The 26,862-nt window shown below is 35.5% G+C and overlaps 1 protein-coding gene across 3 annotated transcripts in view; it reads left to right on the top strand.

The window, feature by feature from the left end:
- BABAM2 (BRISC and BRCA1 A complex member 2) overlaps window positions 1-26,862 on the top strand; it is a 399,480-nt gene that overhangs the window by 72,813 nt on the left and 299,805 nt on the right. For all 3 annotated transcript variants that reach the window (XM_043469051.1, XM_043469049.1, XM_043469050.1), the window contains exon 4: window positions 9,231-9,325. In XM_043469051.1, coding sequence (XP_043324986.1) covers window positions 9,231-9,325 — 95 coding nt within the window. The remainder of the gene's footprint in view (window positions 1-9,230; window positions 9,326-26,862) is intronic.

Here is a 26,862-nt window from a genome sequence, read left to right as displayed (position 1 = left end):
GTTTCATGACAGTCATCATTACTGACTGTTTAAAAATTATATTTGATTCCTAACTACTTTTAAAAACTATAAAATAATCATAGAAAGGTTGAGAAAGCTTACTTTCTTTGTATGGTGTCAGATACATTGTAGTCATTAAAAAAGAATTGGTAATAAATTATATTAATGAAACATTTTGTGAATATGCATTAGAAAATTATTACAACTAAAATTGTCTGCAGTAGAATATTTATTACTCAATAAGTAATGCTAATTCACAGCATTTGGCTTAAGATATTGTTATTTTATGTACTGAAATAAGAACACAGAAATTCAAGGGTAAAGGTTCATTTAAAGCATATTATAGCATCTGAAGATGGGACATTATACCCCTAATTACCCTAAGTTTCTAAGAATCAGCAACATAGCAAATTCCCTTTGATATACCTAAGAATTACGTAGCTTAGGCTTAATTTCCTGAGGACTGTCTCTTATTGTACACCAACCACTGAAACAACTGGCATATTTTATCTGAAGAAGAGGTCATTTGCAGATAGATGATTTAGGGACTGCCATGTAGAATAATGCTTAGGGTAGGATTTCCATGAATAGGTAAAAGTGATATACAGGCATATATATTTTTCCTATGTAAGAACGTACTTTATCCATCAACTAATAACTGTCCAGCAACAGAATATGCTGCTTATGAAGTTGTGAGCACATTTTACCTGAAAGTGGCCATGGAAGGTTGACCTCCCCTTCTTTCTTTCCTTTCATTCCCTTTGTTCTCTTCTTTCCTTTTATTTGTTCCTCTAGCTCTGTGCTGCTCAGTGTGGTTACTGCTAGCCACATATGGCTGTGGAGCACTTGAAATAAGAATAATCTGAATTTGAGGTGTGATGTAAACATGACACATCAGATTCTGAAATCTTAATAAAATAATATAAAAATCTCACTAATTACCTTTATATTGATTATGCATTGAAATGATACCATTTTGTATCTGTTGGCTAAATAAATATGTTAAAATTAATTAAGTTTACTTAATTATTTTATTTATGATTATTTATTAAATATTTATTTCTTAAGATTAATGATCAATTACAGATAAGAAGACGTAAATGTATTCCACCCTATCTCTCTCAGTGGTTGCAATTAAAAAGTCTAGAATACCTAAAGAATGTAAATAGCAACTACTTGAGGACTCAGAAAAATAAATAATAGATACTAAGAAGAGAGATAAGAGCTTAAAGAATGGCCCATATAGAGGTAAGAGGTGAATTTCCTGCCCCCCATCCTATCTTTCTTCCTTTCCCTGGATCCTGGAACCGTGCAGGGTGTAGACAGAAGAAGTTTCAAGGAAAACCCTTTCTCTTGGGTCAGAAGATCAAAAGGATTGAGCGGGGCTTAGGATGGAGCTTTTTTTAAACTGCTGGCCCTAATCAGGTAATGAAACTGGACTTCTGCAGCAGCCTGGATAACTCTTTTCTTTTGTTCTTTCATCTGTAGGTGGACATAGACTTAGAAAGTGCACTTGGGGAGGCTATAATTCCTACTTTCTATCATAAGACCAGGAAAACATACCCCTAGGAGCCAGAGAGTATAGAGAGAAATCGTGAAGCAGAGGGAGCTGGAGAAAAGCACCCTTTAGTTTGTGTGTGGAATCTCAGACTTACCCTCGGGCTGCCCGTGTGTGGACTGGACAAAACCAATAGGGCAAGGTCTTTGAGAACTGGACTGTAGTGTAGCCTCTTGCCCAGGTCCTCAACTGGTTTCTGGGTAATAAACACTTGGGGAAAACCAAGATAGCATTAAAAGGCTTTGAAAACTATACTGACATTTGAATCAAGCCCACAGAATGTAGTTCTGCACTTTTAGCCTGAACCTAACTTTTTATCAACTCAGTTGACAACTTAAATGAACAAATTCCTCAAAAGGCTTAAATTATTGAAATTCACTCAGGAAGAGGTAGATAATCTGAATAATCTGATATCTATTAAAACAATTGAATTCATAGTTTATAAAAGAAATATTTCAAAAGTAAAACTCCAGGTCCAGATTGTCTCAGGAGAATTCTACTAAACATTTAAGGAAGAAATAGCACCAGTTCTACACAGTCTCTTTCAGAAACTGAAATGGACACAGTTTACCAACTGATTTTATAAGGCCACATTTTCCTGATAGCAAAACCAGTCAGAGAAAGTACAGGAAAAATAAAACATACTATAAACCAGTATCCATCATTTGAAGAGAGAAACAACTCTTCAAAAAAGTTACCAGCACCTTGAATCTGTTCTGTTCTGTTCAGTTGCTCAGTCATGTCCAACTCCATGTTGTGACCCCATGGACTGCAACATACCAGGCTTCTCTGTTCTTCACTATCTCCCAGAGCTTGCTGAAACTCATGTCCATTTAGTCAGTGATCTAGTGGGAAAAAAATGTATCACTACCAGGTGGGTTTTATCCTAGAAATAGATAACAGGTTCAACATTTGAAAATCAATGTTACTTCAGTTGTTTACAGACTAATATAAGCTGTATGAGCATACCAATAGATGCAGAAAAAAGCTTGAACAAAATTAAAAATCTCTTAATGATAAACCTAAAAATAGTATGATGGACTGTAAACTAGAGAGCTAAATCTGACAAGATTGAAGTGGAATAGGGGTAAATTTAAAATCCTGAAATGGCTTCTGAAAATCAGGTGTCCAAATTAAGACCAAGTCTTAGCATTAGTGTATATGTAAAAGTTTGGGGGCTTTTTTAGTTGACAGGAAGCATAACATGAGTTAACATTGATATGGCTACCAAAAAAGCTACTTCAATATGTAATCATATTTGTTAGTACAAGTTTAGTATCTAAAATGAAGGCATGGATTTTTATTTGTTCATTTTTTTTTACTTGATCTGTGTTCTTTAGAGCACACCTGAAATCTTGTGTTTGGTTCTGGGTATTACCCTCAAAGAGGACTGTAGACAAACTGTACACATGCAGAGAAGAGAGAGGAAATGGTAATAAAGGAAATGGAGACCAAGTCATAAGAAAAGTAGTGCAAGAAGCTGGGATATTTAGCCTGGTTACGAGATGACTCTTGGTAGGGTTGAAAGAGAGGTCATAAGAACTGCCTGTGAATAATTGAAGGACTATGATATTAAAGTGAACCTATACTTGTTCCATAAATTCCTAAGAACCAGTGGATGAAGTTTTCAGAGAAAGATAAAATTTTCAGAGAAAGATAGGTTAAATTTCAGTGTAAGGAAACACTATATCAGGAGTTAGAACTAACTCTTGGAAATGAATTACTTCTCCAAAATCTTTGGTAAAACTATTGCCTAAACCTACCTTTCCAATGAAAATCTCCTTCAACCTGGCATTTCCACAAGACTCTTGTCTGACCCTTACTTCCTATAGTTGAGAGTTTCAGTAAATAGTCATTTTATGTAGCCTCTGAAAAGAATATTTCTTCCATCACTGGTGGGCTTCCCTGGACACCAGTCATTTGCCATTTGAATTGTTTCTTTGAAACGATGTTTTCCTGGCAGTTATTTCAGCTTTAAGGTAGACGAAGTAGCATGATACTATTCATTGATGAAAATCAGGAAGGGAGCTTGGCACAAGCTGCATTCCTTCTGTAACTGGGGAGGAGGACAAGTGGCCTACTCTGCAGCTCTGGTGACTGGGCCTTCCTGAGATGGTGCTCGTACGTTCCAAAGAGTGTCAGCTGCCAAGACACAAGAATGTAGACAAAAACTTTCTTGCTTCTATTGTGCTTTTTATGAAGAATTGTAGACATATATTTTCAAAGAAAAGAATTTCTGCCCCATTGGTCCTACAGTTGTAGTGTGTGAATTTTCAGCGAATCATGAAAAGTAAGACTTAAAACAGCCCCATTTTGTTGTTAGGTGTTTGTTGTACTAGCCATTCTAGGAGTTTTGTTTCTTTACTTACCTTTTTTTTAAACCTCACCTTATATCGCCTCTGATTCTATTTTTATTTCTTTGTTCTCTTGCCTGCTCTTCCTTTTTATGAAAAGTTGGAGCAAGCAGTATCCAAGGGATCTGTCCTCTGAGTTCCTATCATCTTGTCCAGGGTGAAATAAAGGAAACACGTTGTTATTGCTCTTCTCCGTGATTTGTGTTGGTCTTTTCTCCACCATCTCTGTCTTGAGGTCAGGGACTGTGTTTTCTACTTCCTGTATATCTCCCCAGGTGTCCAATATGTGCATCTGTGCATGGTGGGTTTTTAATAAATGTTCTTGACTGATTTACTGACTATTCTTCCTAGCAAGGAAACAATGCTGCATTTTATTCCAAAGAGGCTATACAGTATTAAAGTAAAGTATTTTAGGAGTTCTTTGAGGTTGAAGGTAGAGTTTGAGAAATTCTGAAGTGTTTAAGAGTGTGAGATTCTGGAAGACTTTTAAATTTATTTTTTGTTTTGAAAATTACTTGTATAATATTTTTTACTCTGTGTAGTATGGTAATGTCTCTCTCTCTAAAAGGATTGTTACAGTTGAGGATGTAATCATTGGTATACATGGTTTCCTTAAAAAATTTTTTTGTATATTTAAATAATTTTGGCAGCTTAAAAAAATTTTTTTTTAGATTAAAAAAATTAACACCCCCCAGAACTCTCTTTTAAAAAAAACCCATTGGGAAACTTCTTGAAAAATAAAGATCTTTGTAAGTATTCATCTTATAAAAACATTATTTGCTTTTAAAAAGGACTCATTGCAGAGTTTTTTTTTTTTTAAATGGAAAACTCTACAATTGCATTTTCAAGATGATTTTATTTATAAAAAGTAATTTACTCATAACCATTGAGTAAACACCTTCTAATTTATTTGTGTTTAAGTTTGGATTAAAGTGAGGTGAATTTTTGCATCAGAGTAAAAAATTCAACAACAATGGCTTTATTGAAATATAATTCACATACCATGCAATTCACTGTTTGAAGTGTATAGTTTAGTGGTTTTTAATATATTCATGAAGTTGTGCAATTATCAAGACTAATTCCAGAACATTTTCATCTCTACAGAAAGAATCTTTGAAATCATTAGCAGTTAACTCCCTATTCTGTCCTTTTCAGGCCCCTGGCAACCATGGATCTACTTTCTGTCTCTATGGATTTCTATATTCTAGACATTTCATAGAAGGGGAATAATACAGTAATAATATAATATATGGTCTTTGGTGTCCAGCTGTTTTCACTTAGCATAAAGTTTTCAGGGTTTATCTACATTGTAGCATGTATCAGTATCTTTTTTTATACTTGAGTAATATTCTATGTATATACCATATTTTGTTTATCCCTTTATCAGATGAATGTTGGATTGTTTCTGCTTTTTGGCTATTGTGAATAATACGGCTACAAATATTCATGTGAAAGTTTTTGTGTGGGCATGTATTTTCATTTTTCTTAGGTATATACCTAGGAGGAGCCATGACTTAACTCTAGCATTCTGAGGACTTGCCAAACTATTTTCCAAAGTGATGGCACCATTTTATATTCTCACCATCAATAAATGAAGGTTCTGATTTCTCCACAACCTCACCAACACTTATTATGTTCTCTTTCTTTCTCTCTCATTTTTTTCTTTAGTCTCAACCTTATGAGTATCAAATTATGAAAAACTCTTTTTACCCCATTGAGTTGTCCTGGCACCCTTGTCAAAAATCAGTTGACTATAAACAGAAGATTTATTTTCAGACTCTGAGTTCTATTCCATTTATCTGTATGTCTGTCTTTATGTTGTTGCCACACTGTCTTAATTACTGTGCATTTCTAATCAGTTTTGAAATTGGGAAGTGTGAGGGTTTCAACTTTGCTCTTTTTCAGGATTACTTTCTGTTCATACAGAATCCCTTACGTTTCCATATGATTTTTAGGAGTGGTTTGTCAGTTTGTGCCCCGAGAGGAAAAAGCCAGCAGGATTGCTTTAAATCTGTACCTTAATTTAGGCAGTATTGCTATCTCAACAATATTGTCTTCTGATCCATGTACATGAGATGTTCATCTCCCATATATGTAGGCTTTCTTAAAGTCTTTCAACAATGTTTCGTAGTTTTCAGAGTACAAGTCTTCACACTTCTTTTGTTAAGTTTATTCCTAAGTATTTTATTCTTCTTGATATAGTTGTAAATATTCTTAACTTCATGTTTGGATTGTTTGTTGGTAGTGTATAGAAAAGCAATTGATTTTATACATCCATCTTGTATTCTTGGAACCTTGCAAAACTTGTTTATTAGTTCTCATTGTGTGTATGCATGTGTGAATTCCTTAGGCTTTTCTTTATGCAAGATCATGTCATCTGTGGATAGAGATAAGTTTGCTTTTTCTTTCCAATATAGATGCCACTCATTTCTTTTTCTTGCCTAATTGCCCTGGCTAGAACCTCCAGTACAGTGTTGAATAGAATTGGCAAGAGTAGATATCCTTGGATCAGATTCCTAGTGTTTAGTGGTTTGGAAATATGTATTACTGACAATGCTCCTTTGAGAACTTGAAAATCCAGCTTTGTGTCCTCCTGTAGTAACAAAAGTAACAAAATTTCTTCTATTGGAATTTAGCATGCTATTTATTTTTTGAGCATCAAGGCACAATAGATTCTAGCATGGCTTTCCCCAAAACTTCAATGCCTCTGTTTTATTAACTTATGAGTATAGTTGAGTAAGAATGAATAATTAGAACGTTTATATTATCTTTGCCTCTTAGTCTTAGCTTGGGGTAATGCTTTATAGTTAGCACATTTGAAGGAGGTTTATAATTTGTAATAGATATAGTTAAAAACCGGAGATGGTAATAGGGTGAAGGAAAGGTAGTGATTTTATTGCTTTTGATAATTTAACTCTACACCAAACTTCTGATGAGTGTATTTCCTTGTTTAGATTTATTCACTACAGAAAGTGGTAAAAGTAACTCTTCTATACTTTATTCCTTACTCTAGATTTTGTCAGTACTTAGATATCCAATTCAGAAAATAGAATTTCTTTCATATATTGAACATTTCTTGAATATATTCTCTATGTATTGTATTTTGCCCTGTCAAACACATGAAGTCAGTATAAGAGCATGTTTATTCTCTGACTGCGTGTAAGATATGATATGTAGGAAGATCAAGTATATGTACTTACTTTGTACTGCTGTGTATTTGTGCTTCAGTGTATCTGTTCTGTCCCTCTTACTAAATGTGAGCTCCTTGAGGTTAACCATCTTTGTATCGACATGATGTATATCATAATGCCTCACATATACCATGTGTTTATTATGAATTTGTAAAATGAATGGAGCCACTTAAGTGTAAGCCTCCAGTTAAGTATTCTCACTCAATGGCATAACTGATCAGTATTGTTGAATTTCACAAATAACAAGGATCCGTGTTTCCTGGATTTATTAGGAAAGGCTTCATACAAGAGAAGGTAATTAAAGGGGCTCACACAGGATGAATAAGAACTGAGCAAAGAGAAAGAGCATTTCAACTAGGTGTCATAGTTTGGAGGTCAGTGAGTAGATTATGTTGGTTGGAATAGAAAATTAGTATTGGCTTTTAGATATCTAAAGAAAAGGGTGGATAAATAAGGAACATTGTGTTTTGGAGGCCTTAAATTCCATTTTGAAAAGTTTAATGTTACTGTGTTAGAGAATCATTTGAAATTTTTGGAGGCACAGCAGTACTTTAAGAAGATTTGCTTTATGATAGTATGTGGTATGGGTTGGAGGTATTGGGAGAGCACTTAGGAGGGTATGGTAATAATTCTTCTAGTCTGTTGCTTTTTTAAGAACAGAGTTCTTCATTTGCTTTTTCATGCTCAGCATAGTGCCTAGATGAGAGTTCAAATATCTGTTCTTTGGATGCACAAACATATGGACTAAGTCATCTCAGCCTGGGTTGAGCAGTTAGCAGTAGGAAATAGTATATGAGAAGCACTTTGGGGGAAGAATTGAGATGCCTTGTTTTCTAAGAGTATAAGGATGTGGGTCAGGTCAAAGATGACATTGAAGTTTCAGTCTGGGTGATTAAGGAGTAGCAGTGCCATCCTTAGAAATAGGGAAGTCAGTTAGGGGAAGAGAGGAGTGAGAAAAGTGACAGTCATGTACGTGTTTTTAGACTTGGTTGAGTTTGAAGGTGAAATCTATAGTACACAGGATTAGTTAGGCTCAAATGAAAACTGAAGTCTGAATGTTTAAATTTAGACGTCACTACCAAGATATTATTGTTTGAGCAGTTAAAATGATTGGACTGATATAACACTATGTGTGTACCTGGGTGCAGCGGTTGTGTGCATATATACAAGTAGATACAGTCTTAAACACTAGAACCCAATATGTGTATGAGAGGGTGGATATGCTTATCTGTTAGTGGAATGATGAGGACTGATTCTTTGTGTGAGCAGAGGGGAAAGAAAAGGAAGTTAAAGAAGGAGAAAGGGGAGGAACAAAGAGGTAGAACTTATAGGACCAATTTGCCAAGGAGTTTTTGTCTTATGCTTGAATATAATACTAGTAATAACAGCAGTAATACTCCTGTGTGACTTGTTGAGTGCTTCCAGTATGCTAGACATCTGGCTAGACATGCTATCTTTTTTACCCTCATAACAAACTTGTGATGTCAGTACTGCTATATCTCCTTTTTAACTAATGAGGAATCTGAATACTGAAAAAGTTAAAACTTGCCCAAATGACTTGAACTAATAAATAATTAGGAAATCTTGTGAATATAAACCTGACTTTTTGGTTTCTGAGCCAAAGGTTCTTTCTATTATACCAAAGGTTTGTATGCTTAATTTCTTCAAGGCCAGGACTTTATCTTTAGAAAATCAGCCCTTGATAAAGGCTTATTAATTAGCAGGCAGTGATTGGACAGTCATGTTTGCTATTAACAAAATCTGCGTGTGCTGTGGATGTAGTTGTTTCTACTTTTCTACCTTGGTATTTGTATTTATGTGCTTCTCAGGTAGCACTAGTGGTAAAGAACCTGCCTGGGGATCAACGCAGGAGACAGCGGCAGGTTTGATCCCAGGGTTGGGAAGATCTTCCTGGAGGAGGGCGAGCCAGCCCTCTCCAGGATAGTGTATCAGGAGGTAGCACTTTTGACTGCATGTTGTGAATGTTAATTTAAAACAAGGTATCAGTTCTTTTTGTTTCTGAATGAAAGTGCTTTTCAGTATTTTTGTTAGAAGTTTTTCTGATGCACTGCTCCGATCATTCATATGTTTGCAAGGAAATAAGAACTGACATTTTCTGTATTACAGGGGATATAATTTTCAATGCCCAGTACCCAGAGCTGCCTCCCGATTTTATCTTTGGAGAAGATGCTGAGTTCCTGCCAGACCCCTCAGCTCTGCATGTGAGTACTACAGGCGTGTTCTGTGTTCGGATGATCTTTATTTGTTGAAAGGAAAATAAAGTTGCCTAGTCTTTAACAGATACATTTGCTGAACACATAGATTTTTTTTCCACCCCTTTTTTTCCCCTCTATCCTGTGAAATAAGTAAACTCGTTTTGTGCCAAAATTGTTTAAATAAAATTTTTTTGTTTTTCTTCATTGCAGCTTTATTTACTTGCAGACTATTTTGAATTAAAGAAAGTCTCTAGCCTTTTGGTTAAAATATTGTTGCTTCAGCTTAAGGAGACGTGTTGAAAACATTTTCTTTGTTTTAACTTAATATTTCATGCCTGCAATCAATTTTCTAATGTTTACTAACACTTCATCACAGGACTTGTTAGGGGAGTGTTTCTCGGCTTTTCATGAGGCCTTTTTTTTGCATAGAAGTGAAAGTGGCAAATTTGGACTTGTATGCGCATTATCTCAGTCTTATTATCAGAATGGTAAAGACCAGATTAAGTGTTCTTTATTAAGCAAGACCAAAAACTTTGTAATTGAAGTAAAATATTTCTGGATTTAAAGCAGAGAAAGGGGTGGTAGAATTGATACTTGTCGGAGCACATGCGGTTTGTATAAAAAGTGTGCTTTTCATGGCTGGTAGAGAAAAACATATGCCATTTTGTTTAAAAGGTCTGACCAGACAAAATGTCTATTTCTTTTCTTTCCCAAGTTTTGATTTTGCTATGATGCTTGTACCATAAGAAGCTCTATTGTTGTTCAAAAACTTTGTTCTTAGTTGTGTTTCTTGTAAAACTTTTTGCCGCATTGAAGTTTTGTAATTAAAAGTTTGAGAATTTGCTTTGAAATCTTGTCCTCCCTCCCTTTTTTAAAAAGGGAAGTATTAAACAGGAAGTATTAACCCAAACTTAAAGAATTGTCTTAAATTTTGGAACACAACTGTAAAAATACAGTTGACAAGAGTAGAATGGATTTGTTACAAAATTTCTAATATTTACACATAAACTGCTACTTTAGGTGATTTTTTTTTTTAATTGTAGTTTATCTGTTCAATGTTATGTGGCAGCCTGGATGGGAGAGAAGTTTGGGGGAGAATGGATATTGCTGCCCACCCGAAGCAAACATCACTTTGTTAACTAGCTATACTCCAGTATAAAGTAAAAAATTTAAGAAAAAAAGAGAAAAGAAATGCCAAAAAAAATTTAATTGAAGCTTTGAAAAAAGAATTTAGTTTAAGTTTGGACCCTTTAAATGCTTCCCTGATAGCTCAGTTGGTAAAGAATCCGCCTGCAATTCAGGAGACCCTGGTTCCATTCCTGGGTTGGGAAGATCTGTTAGAGAAGGGATAGGCTACCCACTCCAGTATTCTTGGGCTTCCCTTGTAGCTCAGCTGGTAAAGAATCCGCCTGCAATGTGGGAGACCTGGGTTCGATCCCTGGGTTGGGAAGATGCCCTGGAGAAGGGAAAGGCTACCCACTCCAGTATTCTGGCCTGGAGAAATCCATGGTCTCTATAGTCTATGGGGTCGCAAAGAGTCGGTCAAGACTGAGCGATTTTCACTTCCCTTTAAATGCTTTGTATTACAAATTCACCCCATGTTGAAGCTGAAGGCCTTACCTGAAGAAAATAAGGCAGAAGTACCCCTATAAATCTCTCCTGTATTAAACCTGCCCAGTGGAAGGTAGCATATGCTAAATGCCAAAGTTATATAACAGGCTAAGTGCTCCAGAAGTTTAAGGATACTTGTCAGAAAAGGCTTTGTTGTGGAGGTGAGATTTGTATCAATATTTGCAGAATACAGTGAAAGTGGGGGCAGTATGTTGGAGAGTGTTTCAAGGGGAGGGAATGACATAAACAAATGATAGGTATAATATATTGTAGAATAAGGTGCTTGACAGGTTTGCTGAAGAGTAAGTTAATATAAGGAAGGGCTAGAAAAGGTTAAAAAGATAAAGTGGGGTGAGATTGTGGAATGCGTTGAATTCTAGGTTAAGCGTCACTGAAGGAAATGAAGCATGGAGAATTGTCTAACAGTAGTGTGGTTAATATAGTAGATTATAAGAAATTGAGGAAGAGAATTGAGAACTGTTGTAGAGATCTAGGTGGAGGTGGGAAAGGGGCTTTAAGCTAAGATGAAGCAAGAGGAAACTGATGGAAACAATAAGAAATACATGTTTACAATTTATTTTTTTGGAATTGCCTTTAAAATTTGCAAGGCACATCTTCAATATTGGCAAGGATTGTGAGTGTATTAGACCTTATCTTTCTATTTATTTATTTATATACTTATTTATTTGTTTTGACTAGAGTGTGGACTTTAAAAGCTGTAAAGGGCTTTAAGTTTTATCTTATTACACTTTTTGGTTTTATATTCAGGAAATTGACCTAGATTTATATTGTTGTGTTGGAGTTTATATTATAACTTCACTTATCTGATGTTTAGTTTTGAGTGGAGTTACCATTAAATGTTTTTGAGAAATTAGCTACAGAAGAACAGCCCAAAAAATCAAAGCACTATGTCTAAAAGAAAGATCACACATCTAGGGGAACACCTGTCTTTAGCTATAGTTAATCTCAGACCTCAAGCAGTCTACCCAGTGCTGCTTCATTAGACTAGTGAGTGAGCTGGGAAAGCCTAGAGAAACAACTGGATACAACCTTCGCTAGTTGGGTAAAGTCTACACAGCTCTGGAGGGTACCCTGTATCTTTCCAAACAGTACTTTGAAGTAGCTTATAGGATACCCAGAAGGTTAATAAAAATATATGAGGTGGTTATATATATTTAAATATCTTCTTTGGAGAAATGTCTATTCAAATCCTTTGTCCATATTTAAGTTGGGTTATTTGTCTTTTTATTGCACTTTTTCACCATTTGATAAATTTGGGGCTATTTATTAGGTATCTATTTCTGCTCAGGTGACCAAATGCCCTTGTTCAGGAGAGAGGGATTTTCTGGGATTTTTATGTTCACTGTTAAGATGGGACAGTCCTGGGGGAACTGGGATACATGATCACCATGTTTATTCACTGGACCGGAAGCTTCTTGAGAGAATAGAGTTTGTTTTGTTTCCTGCTGTATCCTAGCATCTACAAGAGTGCCGGGTGCATTGAGATTAGATGAACAGTTTGCATTCAAGGTTCTGTATTCCTTAAGGGACTTGTTGGTTTCCAAGACTGAAATGCTTTAAATGAAAAATTCAAACTAGAAGAAAAATTCAAGTTTTGAGAAATTTGGGGGATAAAAATCAGTTAACAGAAACTCTGAAGCAGTGATTTTTCAGCCTTGCTTTTGCAACACCCTGTGGTGTGTTCAACTGCCTCAGAAGGTATTGTGAAATTCTTTCCCCTCAAAGTAACAGTGATAATTCACTTTAATTTAAAATAAAATTGCATAAAGGAGGAAGGGTGGATCATACGCTTAAATGAGAAGAATGTGTTGCAATTATCGTGTGTTAGAAACCACTGATATCTGACTTCCTAATTTAAAGAAGGTGATGATCTTGTGTTTGGGACAAGCGTCTTCAGGGTAGGGAACCTAATGCTACCACAGGTAGTAGCTACTGTTGTGTAATTCCTTTGCTGACTTCGCACTTGTGTAATTCCTTCACTGTTCTGCTCACATGGAATGTGAGTGTATAAAGAGTATTGTACTAGCATCTTGTGTCTCCTCCCCTGCTCTTCTCTGTGCTGGAAGACATCTTTTGAATGTGTCCATTCAAAACAGTCCATACCTGGTGTACATAAAAAGTATTTGAAATACATGTGAAGAAAGCACTAAGCTGAGATGGACCGCATGGCCTATTATTGAAAAATGCCATCCAGGTGTGTGGTGCTCCCGCTCCTGGACACGTCCATTGCCATGGCCACTAATGCATTATAAAATAGGATGCTCTGCATTTTTCAAATATCTGTTTAATGTTTCATTGGAGACCTATAAAAGAGTCATCTTTCACCCTGAAGCTGGACATAATGCTGAAAACAAGTAAGTGAACAGAATTGCAGCCTTGGGTGATATGAACAGGAATAGAGGTGTATGCACAGGGTGCTATGGGACATGTCGAGGAGAAGTTTATCGGATCCATGGATAGTTAAGTGTCAGTGACTTAAAAACATATTATTTGGTTGTTTATGCTCTCTTCTTCTAGAAGGTTCATCGTTCCCTTCTAGAAGGTTCATCATATCATAGGCAGATATGCATTGATGGATCACCTTAATCTGGACAGGGACTCTGCTGGGTTGAGGCTGACTTATGGCTCTTGTCAGGATGTGTCTACCTCTGGTTTGCTATTGCTCTTGAGGTAGAGCTCTTCAGGATTTTTAACCGAGAATCTGGCATGGTCAATATTCCTAGACCCTTCAAAATGCTTGGGCCAATAAAGTATTTTAAAATATACTGACATGTTATTTGGACTTCCTGATAGCTCGCTCAGTTGGTAAAGAATCCGCCTGTCATGCAGGAGACCCCAGTTCAATTTCTGGGTCAGGAAGATCCGCTGGAGAAGGGATAAGCTACCCACTCTAGTATTCTTGGGCTTCCCTTGTGGCTCAGCGGGTAAAGAATCTGTCTGCAATGCGGGAGACTTGGGTTTGATCCCTGGGTTGGGAAGATCCCTTGGAGAAGGGAAAGGCTACCCATTATCAAATTATTCCAGTACCCACATGGCATGGATCTTAAATTTATTTAAATTGGAGGATAATTGCTTTAAAATGTTGTGTTGGCTTCTCCTAAACATCAACATGGATCAGTCATAAGTACACCCATGTCCCCTCCCTCTTGAACTTCCCTCCCACCCTCTAGGTTGCACACAGCACCAGTTGAGCTCCCTGAGTCCTACAGCAAGTTCCCACTGGCTATCTATTTTACATACGATAATACATGTTTCAGTGCTACTCTCTCAGTTCATCCTTCCCTCTCCTTCCATGGCAGTGTCCACAAGTGTGTTCTCTATGTCTGTGTCATTATTGCTGCCCTACAAATAGGTTTATCAGTACCATTTTTCTAGATTCCATATGTATCTGTTAATATACCGTACTTACTTTTCTCTTTCTAACTTACTTCACTCTGGAAACAGGCTCTAGGTTCATCCACTTCACTAGAACGGGACTAAAATTTGTTCCTTTCTTTGACTGAATAATATTCCATTGTCCATGTGTACCACAACTTTTTTATCCATTCATCTGTTGATGGACATCTAGGTTGCTTCAACATACTGACTATTGTAAATGCTCACAGCATGGATCTTTGTCCTGACAGATCTCATATTCTAAATTTTGCTTTGTAAGACTGCTGATAACTCTGCTCTGCTTTTCAGAAGTAGTTGCTTAAATTTTAGCTTCTTGCCCTGGGCTGCCCAGAACTTATCAGATGTCTTGAGGGGAACTGGCTGCATGTTTGAGGTCTCTCAGGACTCTTCTGATGATTTTTCGGAGTCCAGCAGCAGCTTTGTGCTGTGCAAAACTTGGTTTATCAGCTTGCCTCCTGTGCCCAGAGTTTGTAAATATCCCAGAGATACCTTTCTCTAATGCTTTCTCCTCTGAATTCTCAGCCCCACCAGTTTTCATTGCTTCAGCAGATGTTGAATACCTTCAGATATCTGGCTTTCTGGTTGTTTTTTTTGAGAATGCTGGTTTATACAAAGTCATTCCATTCTGTCTGGAAGCAAAAGACAGTTATCCTACATATCATTTTGTCCTTTACTTTCGAAGCAAAACTAAAAATCTTTAGTGGACTGTAAATACCCCTTACTTTGTTGGTAAGAATACAGAATTTAAAAATTATTATTCATAATAAAAATAATAAAATTTTCAGTAACATTAAAAAATTAATAAAATGTTAAAAACAATGTACTTTTTTGTTTCTTATGAAAACCTAGATTTTAAATTCCAATAGATTTTCCTAAGGTGGAAAGAAGTAAGGGTAAACATTATATAGAAATGGTATCTATGGTTCTCTTGGGTTATTCAGCTTGGATTCAAAGGGTACATCAATGTATGGTTTCAAGTGAATATGAGAAAATTACCAGAAATTTCAGTGCGAACTTGGTTTATATGCTCATGAGTTAAAAACTCTATATTTACACCATTATCTATTTTTACTTACCAGCCATGGAAGCATTTTAGGAGGTATGAAGATACTGTTATTCTTTGTAAAATGTACTTCCTAAGGGGAGATAGTAGAAAGGTCCCCAGTCTAAAAATGACAGTTTATATAAGTTCATCTATTTTTTTCCAAAGGTGTTGCTACTATAACAATTGTGTATTAAAGAGAGGAGTATTAATATACACACATATGCATACACACACAATTTTGAAGGCATGTGTTATAAACAAGGCTTTTAAAGCACAGTTGTAGAAAAACAGAACATCTTGAAAGTATAAACAAGGTACATTTAAAATGTTCACTCTCATAAGACAAATGAAAAAAAGGCAAACCAAGTTATTTTTTGAAATCCAATGGCAAATATAACATTTAGCAGATGTTGCCAGTTTTGATTTACTCAATTGAATTTGTAAAAATGCTTTTAGGAAAATGAGGTACTGAATTGAATACGAAGCATTTCCGTTCAAAAATTGCTTACTCAGAGGATTATTTAATGATCGGTTTTGAAGATTATTCATTGTCTTTGGTTGGTCGGTCATCTCTCTTCATCATCCTCTTTTTTTTTAAATTCACTCTTTTATATATAATTTTATTTATTTTTTTACTTTTGGCCATGCTGGATCCTCACTGCTGAATGGGCTTTTCTCTAGTTGGGTTGAGCAGGAGCTGTTTTCTAGCTGCGGTGCATGGCCTTCTCATTGCAGTGGCTTCTCTTCTTGGGGAGCACAGGCTCTAGGGCACATGAGCTTCAGTAGCTGTGGCACATGGGCTCAGTAATTGTGGTCTGGGCTCTAGAGGACAGGTTCAGTAGTGTGCCGCACAAGCTAAGTAGACTCATGGTATGTGAAGTCTTCCCAGATCAGGGATCAAACCTGTGTTTCTTGCATTGGCAGGCAGATCCTTTACCACTGAGCCACCGGGGAAGCTCCACCATCCTCTCCTTATCATTTTCTTTCTCTTCAGCACTCTCCTCAGAGAATTGGATTTTTAAATTAAAATAATGTATTTTTTTTATTATTAATGACAGATTGTATAGAATACAGATAAGTACCAAGAAAACACACCCGTAATCACACAGTTAAGAGATGAGTATTAAAATGTTAATTATTTTAGTGTATTTACTCCCAGTATCTGTCTCTGTCACATGCATACATGTCCTTTGTATGAATAACTTTTCAGCCGTTATTTTTTTTAACTTACATATTACTGAAAGCATTTTTCCTTTGATGTTATGAATTCATCTGAAACACCTTTTAAAATTGACTTCTATTCTTCTTCCCTGATGGTTAGTGCCTCCCCAGGAAAATAGACATGAAAGTCACTCAGTCGTATCCGACTCTTTGCGACCCCACGGACTATATAGTCCATGGCATTCTCCAGGCCAGAATCCTGGAGTGGCTAGCTTTTCTTTTCTTCAGGGGATCTTCCCAGCCAGGAATCGGGAAAAAAAAAAGGTATATCTAAAACCAGTCCTGTTTCTTTATTTTTAAGTTTGTTTTTCATCAGAAACAATGAGCTTCACTTAAGTGAAATGGGAATAATCTGATTTCTTAAAACCTAATAGTTGATGATGGTAATAACTTTAAAAAGTTTTTTACTTCATCATTATAAATCTAATTTCTGTGAACAGGGATTCCACACATACTCCTCTTAAGAAAATAAAGGTAAAAAAAAAAAAAAAAAAGAAAATAAGAGGTAAAATTGAGGTTTTAGTGAAGTAACATCCATATTGTTTTTGGCTAGTTTGTATACAGCATTGAGTAGAGATGGACAACTCCACCTTTTAAGAGGACTTTGGTTTAACTGGAGAAACAGGGCTTAAGCATAAAAAGAGAAATATTGTAGCATATTGCAGTGCATTGTCTTAACACTTTATGTATACTTCTGCAGCACTACTATTTGTCTAGTAGCTGTTTGTTTACATTTTTGTCTTCTCTGACATTCTGAGAGCACCTTGAAGGCTGAAGTACACACTACTAAGTGTTCTTTTAAAACTACTAAGTTCTTTTTTTTTTTTTAATGAATGAATATGTTAAGTACCACATTAATGGTGCAGGAGTTCTGATGAAGTAGTGGTTATTGTGCCTTGATGGTCGTATGAGGTTTTATGGGGAAAGGAAGGGTTTTACCTGGGTCTTTAAATAGGGGTAGGTTTAGAAAATGAACAGAAGGGATGGTGCTGTAATCAGGAAGAGAAAGCTACAGAGAAGTATCTCAAACCGAGGACAGCATGTTAGAAGCATTGAGCAAAACAGTTTTCTTTTCTTTTTTAAACTATTTTCTTTAAAATTGGAGCAGAGTTAATTTACAGTGTTGTTAATTTACAGTGTTGTTAATTTCAGGTGTACATCAAAGTGATTCAGTTTGATAGTAAGATATTCAGTATAGTTCCCTATGCTGTATACAGTAGGTCCTTGTTTATCTGCTTGATATTATCGTTCAGTTCAGTTCAGTCACTCAGTCGTGTCTGACTCTTTGCGACCCCATGAACCGCAGCATGCCAGGCCTCCCTCTCTATCACCAATTCCTGGAGTTTACCCAAACTCATGTCTGTTGAGACAGTGATGCCATCCAGCCATCTCATCCTCTGTTGTCCCCTCCTCCTCCTGCCCCCAATCCCTCACAGCATCAGGGTCTTTTCCAGTGAGGCAACTCTTCACATGAGGTGGCCAAAGTATTGGAGTTTCAGCTTCAACATCAGTCCTTCCAATGAACACCCAGAACTGATCTCCTTTAGGATGGACTGGTTGGATCTCCTTGCAGTCCAAGGGACTCTGAAGGGTCTTCTCCAACACCACAGTTCAAAAGCATCAATTTTTCAGCACTCAGCTTTCTTTATAGTCCAACTCTCACATCCTTACATGACTACTGGAAAAACCATTGCCTTGACTAGATGGACATTTGTTGGCAAAGTAATATCTCTGCTTTTTAATATGCTATCTATGTTGATCATAACTTTACTTCCAAGTAGTAAGCGTCTTTTCATTTCATGGCTGCAGTCACCATCTGCAGTGATTTTGGAGCCCAAAAACATAAAGTCAGCCACTGTTTCCACTGTTTCCCCATCTATTTCCCATGAAGTGATGGGACCGGATGCCATGATCTTAGTTTTCTGAATGTGGAGCTTTAAGCCAACTTTTTCACTCTCCTCTTTCACTTTCATCAAGAGGCTTTTTAGTTCCTCTTCACTTTCTGCCATAACGGTGGTGTCATCTGCGTATCTGAGGTTATTGATATTTCTCCCGGCAATCTTGATTCCAGCTTGTGCTTCATCCAGCCCAGCGTTTCTCATGATGTACTCTGCATATAAGTTAAATAAGCAGGGTGACAATATACAGCCTTGACGTACTCCTTTTCCTATTCGGAACCAGTCTGTTGTTCCATGTCCAGTTCTAACTGTTGCTTCCTGACCTGCATATAAGTTTCTTAAGAGGCAGGTCAGGTGGTCTGGTAATCCCAAACTTCTAATTTATCCCCCTCCCCACCCCCACTGCCACTGCCCTCTTTGATAACCGTGTTTGCTTTCTATGCCTGTGAAACTGTTTCTGTTTCATAAATAAGTTCATTTCTATCACTTTTCAGATTCCACATATAAGTGATGTCATATGATATTTTCTTTCTCTGCCTGATTTACTTCACTTGGTATGATAATCTCTAGGTCCATTTATGTTGCAAATGGCATTATTTTGTTCTTTTTTTTAATGGCTGAGTAATGTTCCACTGTAATATATGTACCATATCTTTTTTATTCATTCAACTGTTGATGAATTTTTAGGTTGCTTCCATGTCTTGGATATTGTAAATAATGCTATGATAAATATTGGAGTGCCTATATCTTTTCAAATTAGAGTTTCCTCCAGTTATTTGCTCAGGAATCGTATGGTAACTCTATTTTTAATTTTAAAGGCATCTGCATACTGTTCTCCATAGTGGCTGCACCAGTTTACTTTCCCACTGACATAGTAGGAGGGTTCCTTTTTCTTCACACCCTCTCTGGCATTTATTATTTATAGACTTTTTAATGATGGCCATTCTGACTGGTGTGAGATGGTACTTCATTGTAGTTTTGTTATGTGTTTCTGTAATAATTAGCAGTATTGAGCATCTTCTCATGTGTTTATTGGCCATCTGTATGTCTTTGAAGGAATGTCTATATCGGTCTACCCATTTCTTGATTGGGTTTTTTTTTTTAATATTAAGCTCTATGAGCTATTTGAATATTCTGGAGATTAATTGCTTGTCAGTGCATTGTTTGCAAATATTTTCTCCCACTCAGTATGTTGTCTTTTTTTTGTGTGTGTATTCAAACCAGTTTTCTCAGAGTGGAATTTGCATAGGTTAAGAGTAGAAAATTATAGAAGTAGATGGAGGCAAAATTGTTAGGAGTTTAGAATACAAAAGATTATTCATTATAGATTTAGGGTGTGATTTTAAGCAACTACTGCAGCCTTAGGTTTTAATTTGTTTTCCTTTTTTAAAAAAAAAATATGGTTTACCAAGACATTTTTGAGATGTTCGTGATTTGAAGATTTCTCTTCCCCTGTGGTCTTAAGAATTACACACATTTTTTATGCTTTTCTTTTTTAGCTACCTGTTGGGAGGGTACACTTCTGGAAATAGTTATGAAATTAATATGCATATGTTAGTTTTTCAGAGGAGTCAGATTTTATTCTACATTTTTAAAGAAAAATGTGCACTTGATTATTGATTATGTTCCCTCATAATCTCTAAATTGATTATTTCACATTTTCTACTTGTTTCAAAGGCTAGTCTACAACTAACTTGCTTTGTGTCCTTTTGGTATACAGGGCCTTATGGGTGAAGGGCTATTTATTTTTTAATAAACTTTTAGTTTTAGAACTTTTAGTTTTAGATTTATACAGTTATTGAAAAGATAGTAAGAGTGTTCTGGTGTACCCCTCATTGTTTTGCCTATCACTAACTTGTTACATTACTATGATACATTTGTACAATTATGAACCAATATTGATTCATCATTATTAACCGAAGTCCAAACTTTATTCAGATTTCCTTAGTTTTCCCCTGATGCCCTTTTTCTGTCTAGAATCTCATCCATGATAACACATTGCATTTAGTTCTCTTGTCTATTTAGGTTCCTGTAGTTGGGACAGTTCCTCAGACTTCCCTTGTTTTTGATGACCTTGATAGTTTTGAGCAGTACTGGCAAGATATTTCATAGACTGTCTCTCAACTGGGATTTGTCTAATATTTTTCTCATGGTTAGATCACAGTTATGGTCTTTTGGTAGGAAGACCTCAGAGCTAAAGTGCTATTTTCATCACATCATGTTTAGGGTGAAAGAAAGAAAGTGAAAGAAAGTGAAGTCACTCAGTCGTGTCCGACTCTTTGAGACCCCATGGACTGTAGCCTACCAGGCTCTTCCATCCATGGGATTTTCCAGGCAAGAATACAGAAGTGGGTTGCCATTTCCTTCTCGAGGAGATCTTCCCGACCCAGGGACTGAACCCAGGTCTCCTGCGTTGTAGGCAGACACTTTACCGTCTGAGGCACCAGGGAAGTCTACATACTATCAATATGACTTATCACTGTTGATACTGACCTTGATCACTTGACTTGAGAGAGTGTTTGTCAGGTTTCTTTACTGTACTGTACTGTAAAGTTACTCTTTTCTCATCCTTTCTGTATTGCCCTTCTTAGAAAGGAGTTACTGTGTATAGGCCACACTTAAAGATTTAAGAGAGATGGTACCTCTTCAAGAGCAGAATACCTGCATAAATTTTTTGTAATTCTTCTGCATGGGAGATTTGTGTGTTCTCCCATGTCACTTATTTATATCAGTATGGGCTGATAGGTATTTATTTTATACTTTGGGTTACAATACACTACTGTATTATTTATTTTGTTGCTAAAATTGCTCCAGCTTTGGCCATTGGAAGCTATTCAGTTGGCTCCTATCTTCATTTGACATGCCCCCATTATTTTAGATTTGTTTGATGGAGCACTTTCTTGCTTTATAGGACTACAAGATACTTATCTAGTTCCTGCTTTAGCCTTAGAATCAACCATTTCCCTAGGAAGGCCTGGTTCTTTTTATTTTATTGGAGAAAGGTATTGGAAACCAAGATCTGAGTGCTAAGTGTGCTTGTTGCTACTGGGGTGTCCCCTTTTGGGTCCTCTCAGCTTATAGAGCAAGGAAATATGTATATCTTGAAATATATGTATATATTAGTCATTTGTATCTATATTAAGTGAAGCGTGGTTTGTATATATTAGCCATTTGTATCTATATTAAGTGAAACATGATTTTATTACTGATGTCTTCAACTTTAATTCACTACCACATGGATCATTCTAGTCTCTGAAAAGTGTTATTTCAAGATACTGTTTTTGTGTGTCCTGATCTCTGCTCTATTGAAATACTATTTCCAGCTGCTTATTTGTCAGTTAATTTCTTCTACAAGCATGTATTGAGTCTGTAGTATATTTAAGCCTTTGTATTAAGTATTAGGAATATAAAGATGGATGATTTAGTCCCGGTTTCTTCAGTATATGTTTATCCAGTACCTCTCTTGTCAGCACCTGTACTCCATGCTGACAGTTCAGTAGCAGAAGAAATCTGACTGTAGATTATTATGATATAAGGTAGAAAGATAATAATAAAATTCAGATGGAGAAATGCTTCAAGAAGGGAAATCACAAGATGAATTTTATCAATTAGATTCTGGTAGCATTCGAGTGACAGAAAATGTAACTTAACTGGCTTAAGTAAAAAGAGGATTTATTGGCTCAAATAACAGAAAAGACCAGGGTAGAGCTAGCTGGGGACATGACTGATTTTAGGGTCAAATACTTAGTAGCATCAGGGCTTTGTTCTACCTCCTCCTCTTCTGTCATTGTTCTCAGGTTCTTCATAGCATCTCCTTATAGCTCTAGGTCAACATCACAATACCAGAATAAGAGAAGATCTGACATCATGACATCATGAACAAAAAGTCTTAGAATTGAGACTTGTTAGTCTTGGTTAGCCTCACTTGGGTCATCATATCCATGAACATTGTTGCTCTGGGGGCTAGAATGTGCTGGTCAGCTTAGCTTTATATATGTGTTCCCTTCCTTTCATAGGTGCTGGTTTTATGATTATTAATCGAGTTATACATTTTTGTTTTGTGACCTTGTCTATGTATATGTTTTATAATAAACCATTAAAAAATTGAATTCATCATTCAAAAAATTAGCATAATTCCTCAGATTCAGAAAGTCCAGTTGATTCTAAGAAGGTAATATAAAGAAAAACACTTCTAGATTCATGATGACAAAATTACAGATAACTAGGCAATTAGAAAAACCTAAGAATAGCTAGAGAAAACAAAAGCGTGACTGGGAAGACCCACAGGGGTCGGGTAGAGAGGGAGGTGGGAGGGGGATCGGGATGGGGAATACATGTAAATCCATGGCTGATTCATGTCAATGTATGACAAAAACCACTACAATATTGTGAAGTAATTAGCCTCCAACTAATAAAAATAAATGAAAAAAAAAAAAAAGACTGTTAGCTGACTTCTTATGGCAATATGGATGATAGAAGACAGTTAAGCAGTATCTTTAATGCAGTTAAACAAAACCACAGTCATTTAAAATTTGTTGCTAGCAAATATATCCTTCAAGAATTTAAGTGAAATAATTACATTTTTAGGTAACAAAAACAGAGAGTTCATCATCAGCAAACCTTTACTAATTCTTCAGGGAGAAGAAAGGTTTCATTTGGACGATTAGAGATTTATTAGGAAGATTAGGATATATTCCTTCAGAAAGGAATGAAGAGCAATAAAATATGATGAAGGGGGATAGCAGTAAAAAGAGCATAAAATTACACATCATCCAGAAGGTATTTCAGTTGCAGTTGTCTTTTAAATTTTGGTGGATGTTAGGACTTATGTTCACAATAGACTTCATGTGTGCATGCCAAGTCACTTCAGTTGTGTCTGACTGTTTGCAACCCTATGGACTGTGGCCCACGAGGCTCCTCTGTCCAAGGAATTCTCCAGGCAAGAATACTGGAGTGGGTTGCCATTTCCTTCTCCACACTTCATGAAGGCAAATATTAAAATTAAATGAGTTTTTCTTGGTATTTGCTAATTTGGGAATGAGGACGTGGATGTATGTAGGGTGAGAAAAAAAATGGCATTAAAGCTTGCCTTTACAAGTGGTTGGCTTAATATTGCCATCCTTCTTGCCATCCTTCTTGTGTAATACTGTGATTCTTTCATGGGGACCACTGGAAATATACTGAGCCTCCTATCTCCTAAAGAGTCTACCTTAGTCTATGTTAGAGCCAGGGCACCAGTGGTTTTAGAAAGCTCATATTCGTGTACAACCAGAGCTGAAAACTAAGGTTACTGAAAATGAATATGACTGAAACAGATCTGAATTCTAGTTTCAGCTTCGTTGATTACTATGTGGACTATACTGACCAGGGTACTAAACATCTATGTGTTTATTTATTAGTAAAACTACTAATATTAGTACCTATCTCACAAGGCTGTTGTGAAGAATAAAGAAAGTAACATTTGAATGGAAAAATGGAAATTAAAATAGAGGTGTAGAAACCAAAATGACCAAGGGCAACATATAATCTTAACTATAGAAGGTTTAGCAGATGTTTGTGTTTTCAGAGAAGCCCTCTGGTTTCCCCGTATAACTCAAAGCAGTTAATTTTGATCTTTGAGTTTGCATTTTCATTCATATCGAAGTGAGGTTTTGTACTTATTGAACGTCTTTAGGTTTGGGATTATTTTACTATACTTGGGTTATCTGCGGGGATGAGAACATTAAAAAGGGAAACAGTATTATAAATTTGAAACTTAATTCTAATGTATGCTTTCTCCAACATTTTTAAAAAGAAAAAAAAAAACTTTAGCCATTTAAAAACATTTTTTGGATAAATTATCTGTATCCGGCTGAGAATTTTATGCCAAACTGCAGCCCCCACATAAGCTTGGAAGAGCCAAGATAATTTAAAGCTGCAAAGTAAAGTGCCAGCACAACCTTTACACTGGTCTGATGTAATCATTTAACCATAGAATGATTTGTAGCCTTGATTTGACAATGACTCAGTAGACCTTGTATACATTTTAAAATGTTTTTAAGTTGTTGGGATTATGAAAATACCATAGGAGCACAGTATTGTCATAAGTAAAACACTTAGCATTTTTAATGAAGCTTCTTGAATATGTTTCAAGAACATTTGTGAAGAAGCCAGATTGAAAAGTAGAAAGTCTGGATTATAATAGATTTTTAAAAGAAGGTCAGCTCATTACTTACAGTATCTAAAATATAGCATACCAGAAGTGATCAGTCACATTTTTAAATCAAAGGAGTTCTTTAGAAGATTTGAAAAAATTAATTGGTAAGAATAGTGATTAGTATAACCCTTGTATATAATTTATATGTTTAAAGGTACATTTTAAAAGGATTTACTTCTTTTATTACTTTGGAGATGTTTGCAAGATTAACATGAACTTTTAGCACAGCCAGATTCTATGAGAATTATTTTAAAAATGTAAAAATTTGTCCTAATGAAGTTTGATTTAATGTAAAAACTAGTATATTATTTTTGTGTTATTATATGAAAAGTGTATGTTAACCATTTGTTTTACTTTCAACCTCTACCTAGGTAATACTGCTCCTAAAACCAAATTCACTAAATCCACCCATATTAGATTTAAAGCATTTTAGGGTCAGAAAAATATGAAAAACTGTTTGGAACATTTAAGTTTATATGTTTGTCTTGATAGATGAATAGAACTGACTAGAAATAATTTTGGTATTAGGTGTAGATTTATGTTATAAATGTTTCTTTTGAATTTCATAGTGAATGTATCATAGGCACCCTTAATTATATTCTTACCGAATCAGAAAATCTGTAATAGTAATTTTCAGACTTTTAGGACTAAAAATAAACACTTGAAATATACCCATTAACCTAGTAACTTTAACTTCCTGAAGAGAGCCAAGGATACATTTCTCAGTTTTTGTTGGTACTTTTTGTACATTTTTATTTATGACTATTAAAATTGTGATCTAAAATTTTGTGCTGTTTTGCAACATGTCCTGTGAGAATTCTTTTCTAAGACAGTAATGCAGTGTAAAATGTTAATAACATTTAAGGTAAAGGATGAATGAAGATTTTGAAAACTGAGAAACTCTTTTAACTGGATTAAAAAATTAAGATTACTGAAAAAGCTTCTTTAACTTTTAGTATGAATTTTTAACTAGCGATTTTTAGAGATCAAAGAATAATCTTAGATATAATTTTTAGAAATCAAAGCAAAACAAAATTCTAACTATAGAATTGCTTTATTTTAAAAATTGCTTTATTTTCAAAAATTTTATTGTGGAAAATTCCAAGTATATACAAAAGTAGAAAGTATTATATAGTAAATCCTCATGGGTCTGTCACCCAGCTTCAATAATGGTCAGCTCATGATCAGTCTTGTTTTATCTGTACCCTCATCCACTTACTCCCTAACATATTATATTGAAGCAAATTCTGTACATTTTATCATTTCATCTGTGAATATTTTGGTATGTTACTAAAAATGATAAAGAATCTTTTAAAATGCATAACCAAAATATCATTATCTTGTCTAAAAAAAAAAAAAAACAGTAATTCTGTAGCATCATGAAATAACCAGTGTTCAAATTTCAAATTGAATCAAAATCTATGCATTGTAATTGTTACAGTTTAAAAATATCTTCTAACTTGTCAGTTTTCTCCATCTTTCCCCCCTATTTGCAGTTTATGATTGAAGAAGCATATCTACTTGTCTTATAAAATTACCACAGACTAGATTCTGTTGATTATATTCCCATGGCGCAGTTTAACATGTTCCTCTGCATTTCCTATGAATTGGTAGGTGGAAGTATGTCCCAGATTTTGTGCACCTTCAACCACCTGGTACATAGTCACAAACCAAAAATAACCCCACCCTCCCAGAGAAAGAGGTTCTGAATTTTCTGATAGGGACTACATGCTATATTTTATATATGAGCTATAGAAGCATCTTTAGTTTTTATTTAGATAATTGTGTATAATGTATGACTGAAGATTAAAATTTACAATGACACTGGATATAGCAAAATGAGACAAATGTTTGTATAGTAGATAGAAAAGAACTATCAAAAGAAACTGAAGGATTATTAAGGTAAAGTATCCTGGATGCATTCATTTTAAGGACAGCCTGTTCACTTAAAAACCTCTAATGATATCACTGTTTTTTAAAAACAAACTGGCAGTATAATATGCTCTCATAAAAATGACCTTGATTCATCAGGAAAGGTGAATTATATTTAATATGGCTTATTTTAAAGAATAACCACAACTAGAGAGTCAACAGTTTGGCATTTAAAGGACTGAAGAATTACCATAGCTGTAAAATATGGTGTTGTGGTTAATCT

Source organism: Cervus canadensis, chromosome 5, assembly GCF_019320065.1.
Source record: "Cervus canadensis isolate Bull #8, Minnesota chromosome 5, ASM1932006v1, whole genome shotgun sequence".
NCBI classification, from domain to species: Eukaryota; Metazoa; Chordata; class Mammalia; order Artiodactyla; family Cervidae; genus Cervus; species Cervus canadensis.
This window is presented reverse-complemented; position numbering and strand designations above follow the sequence as displayed.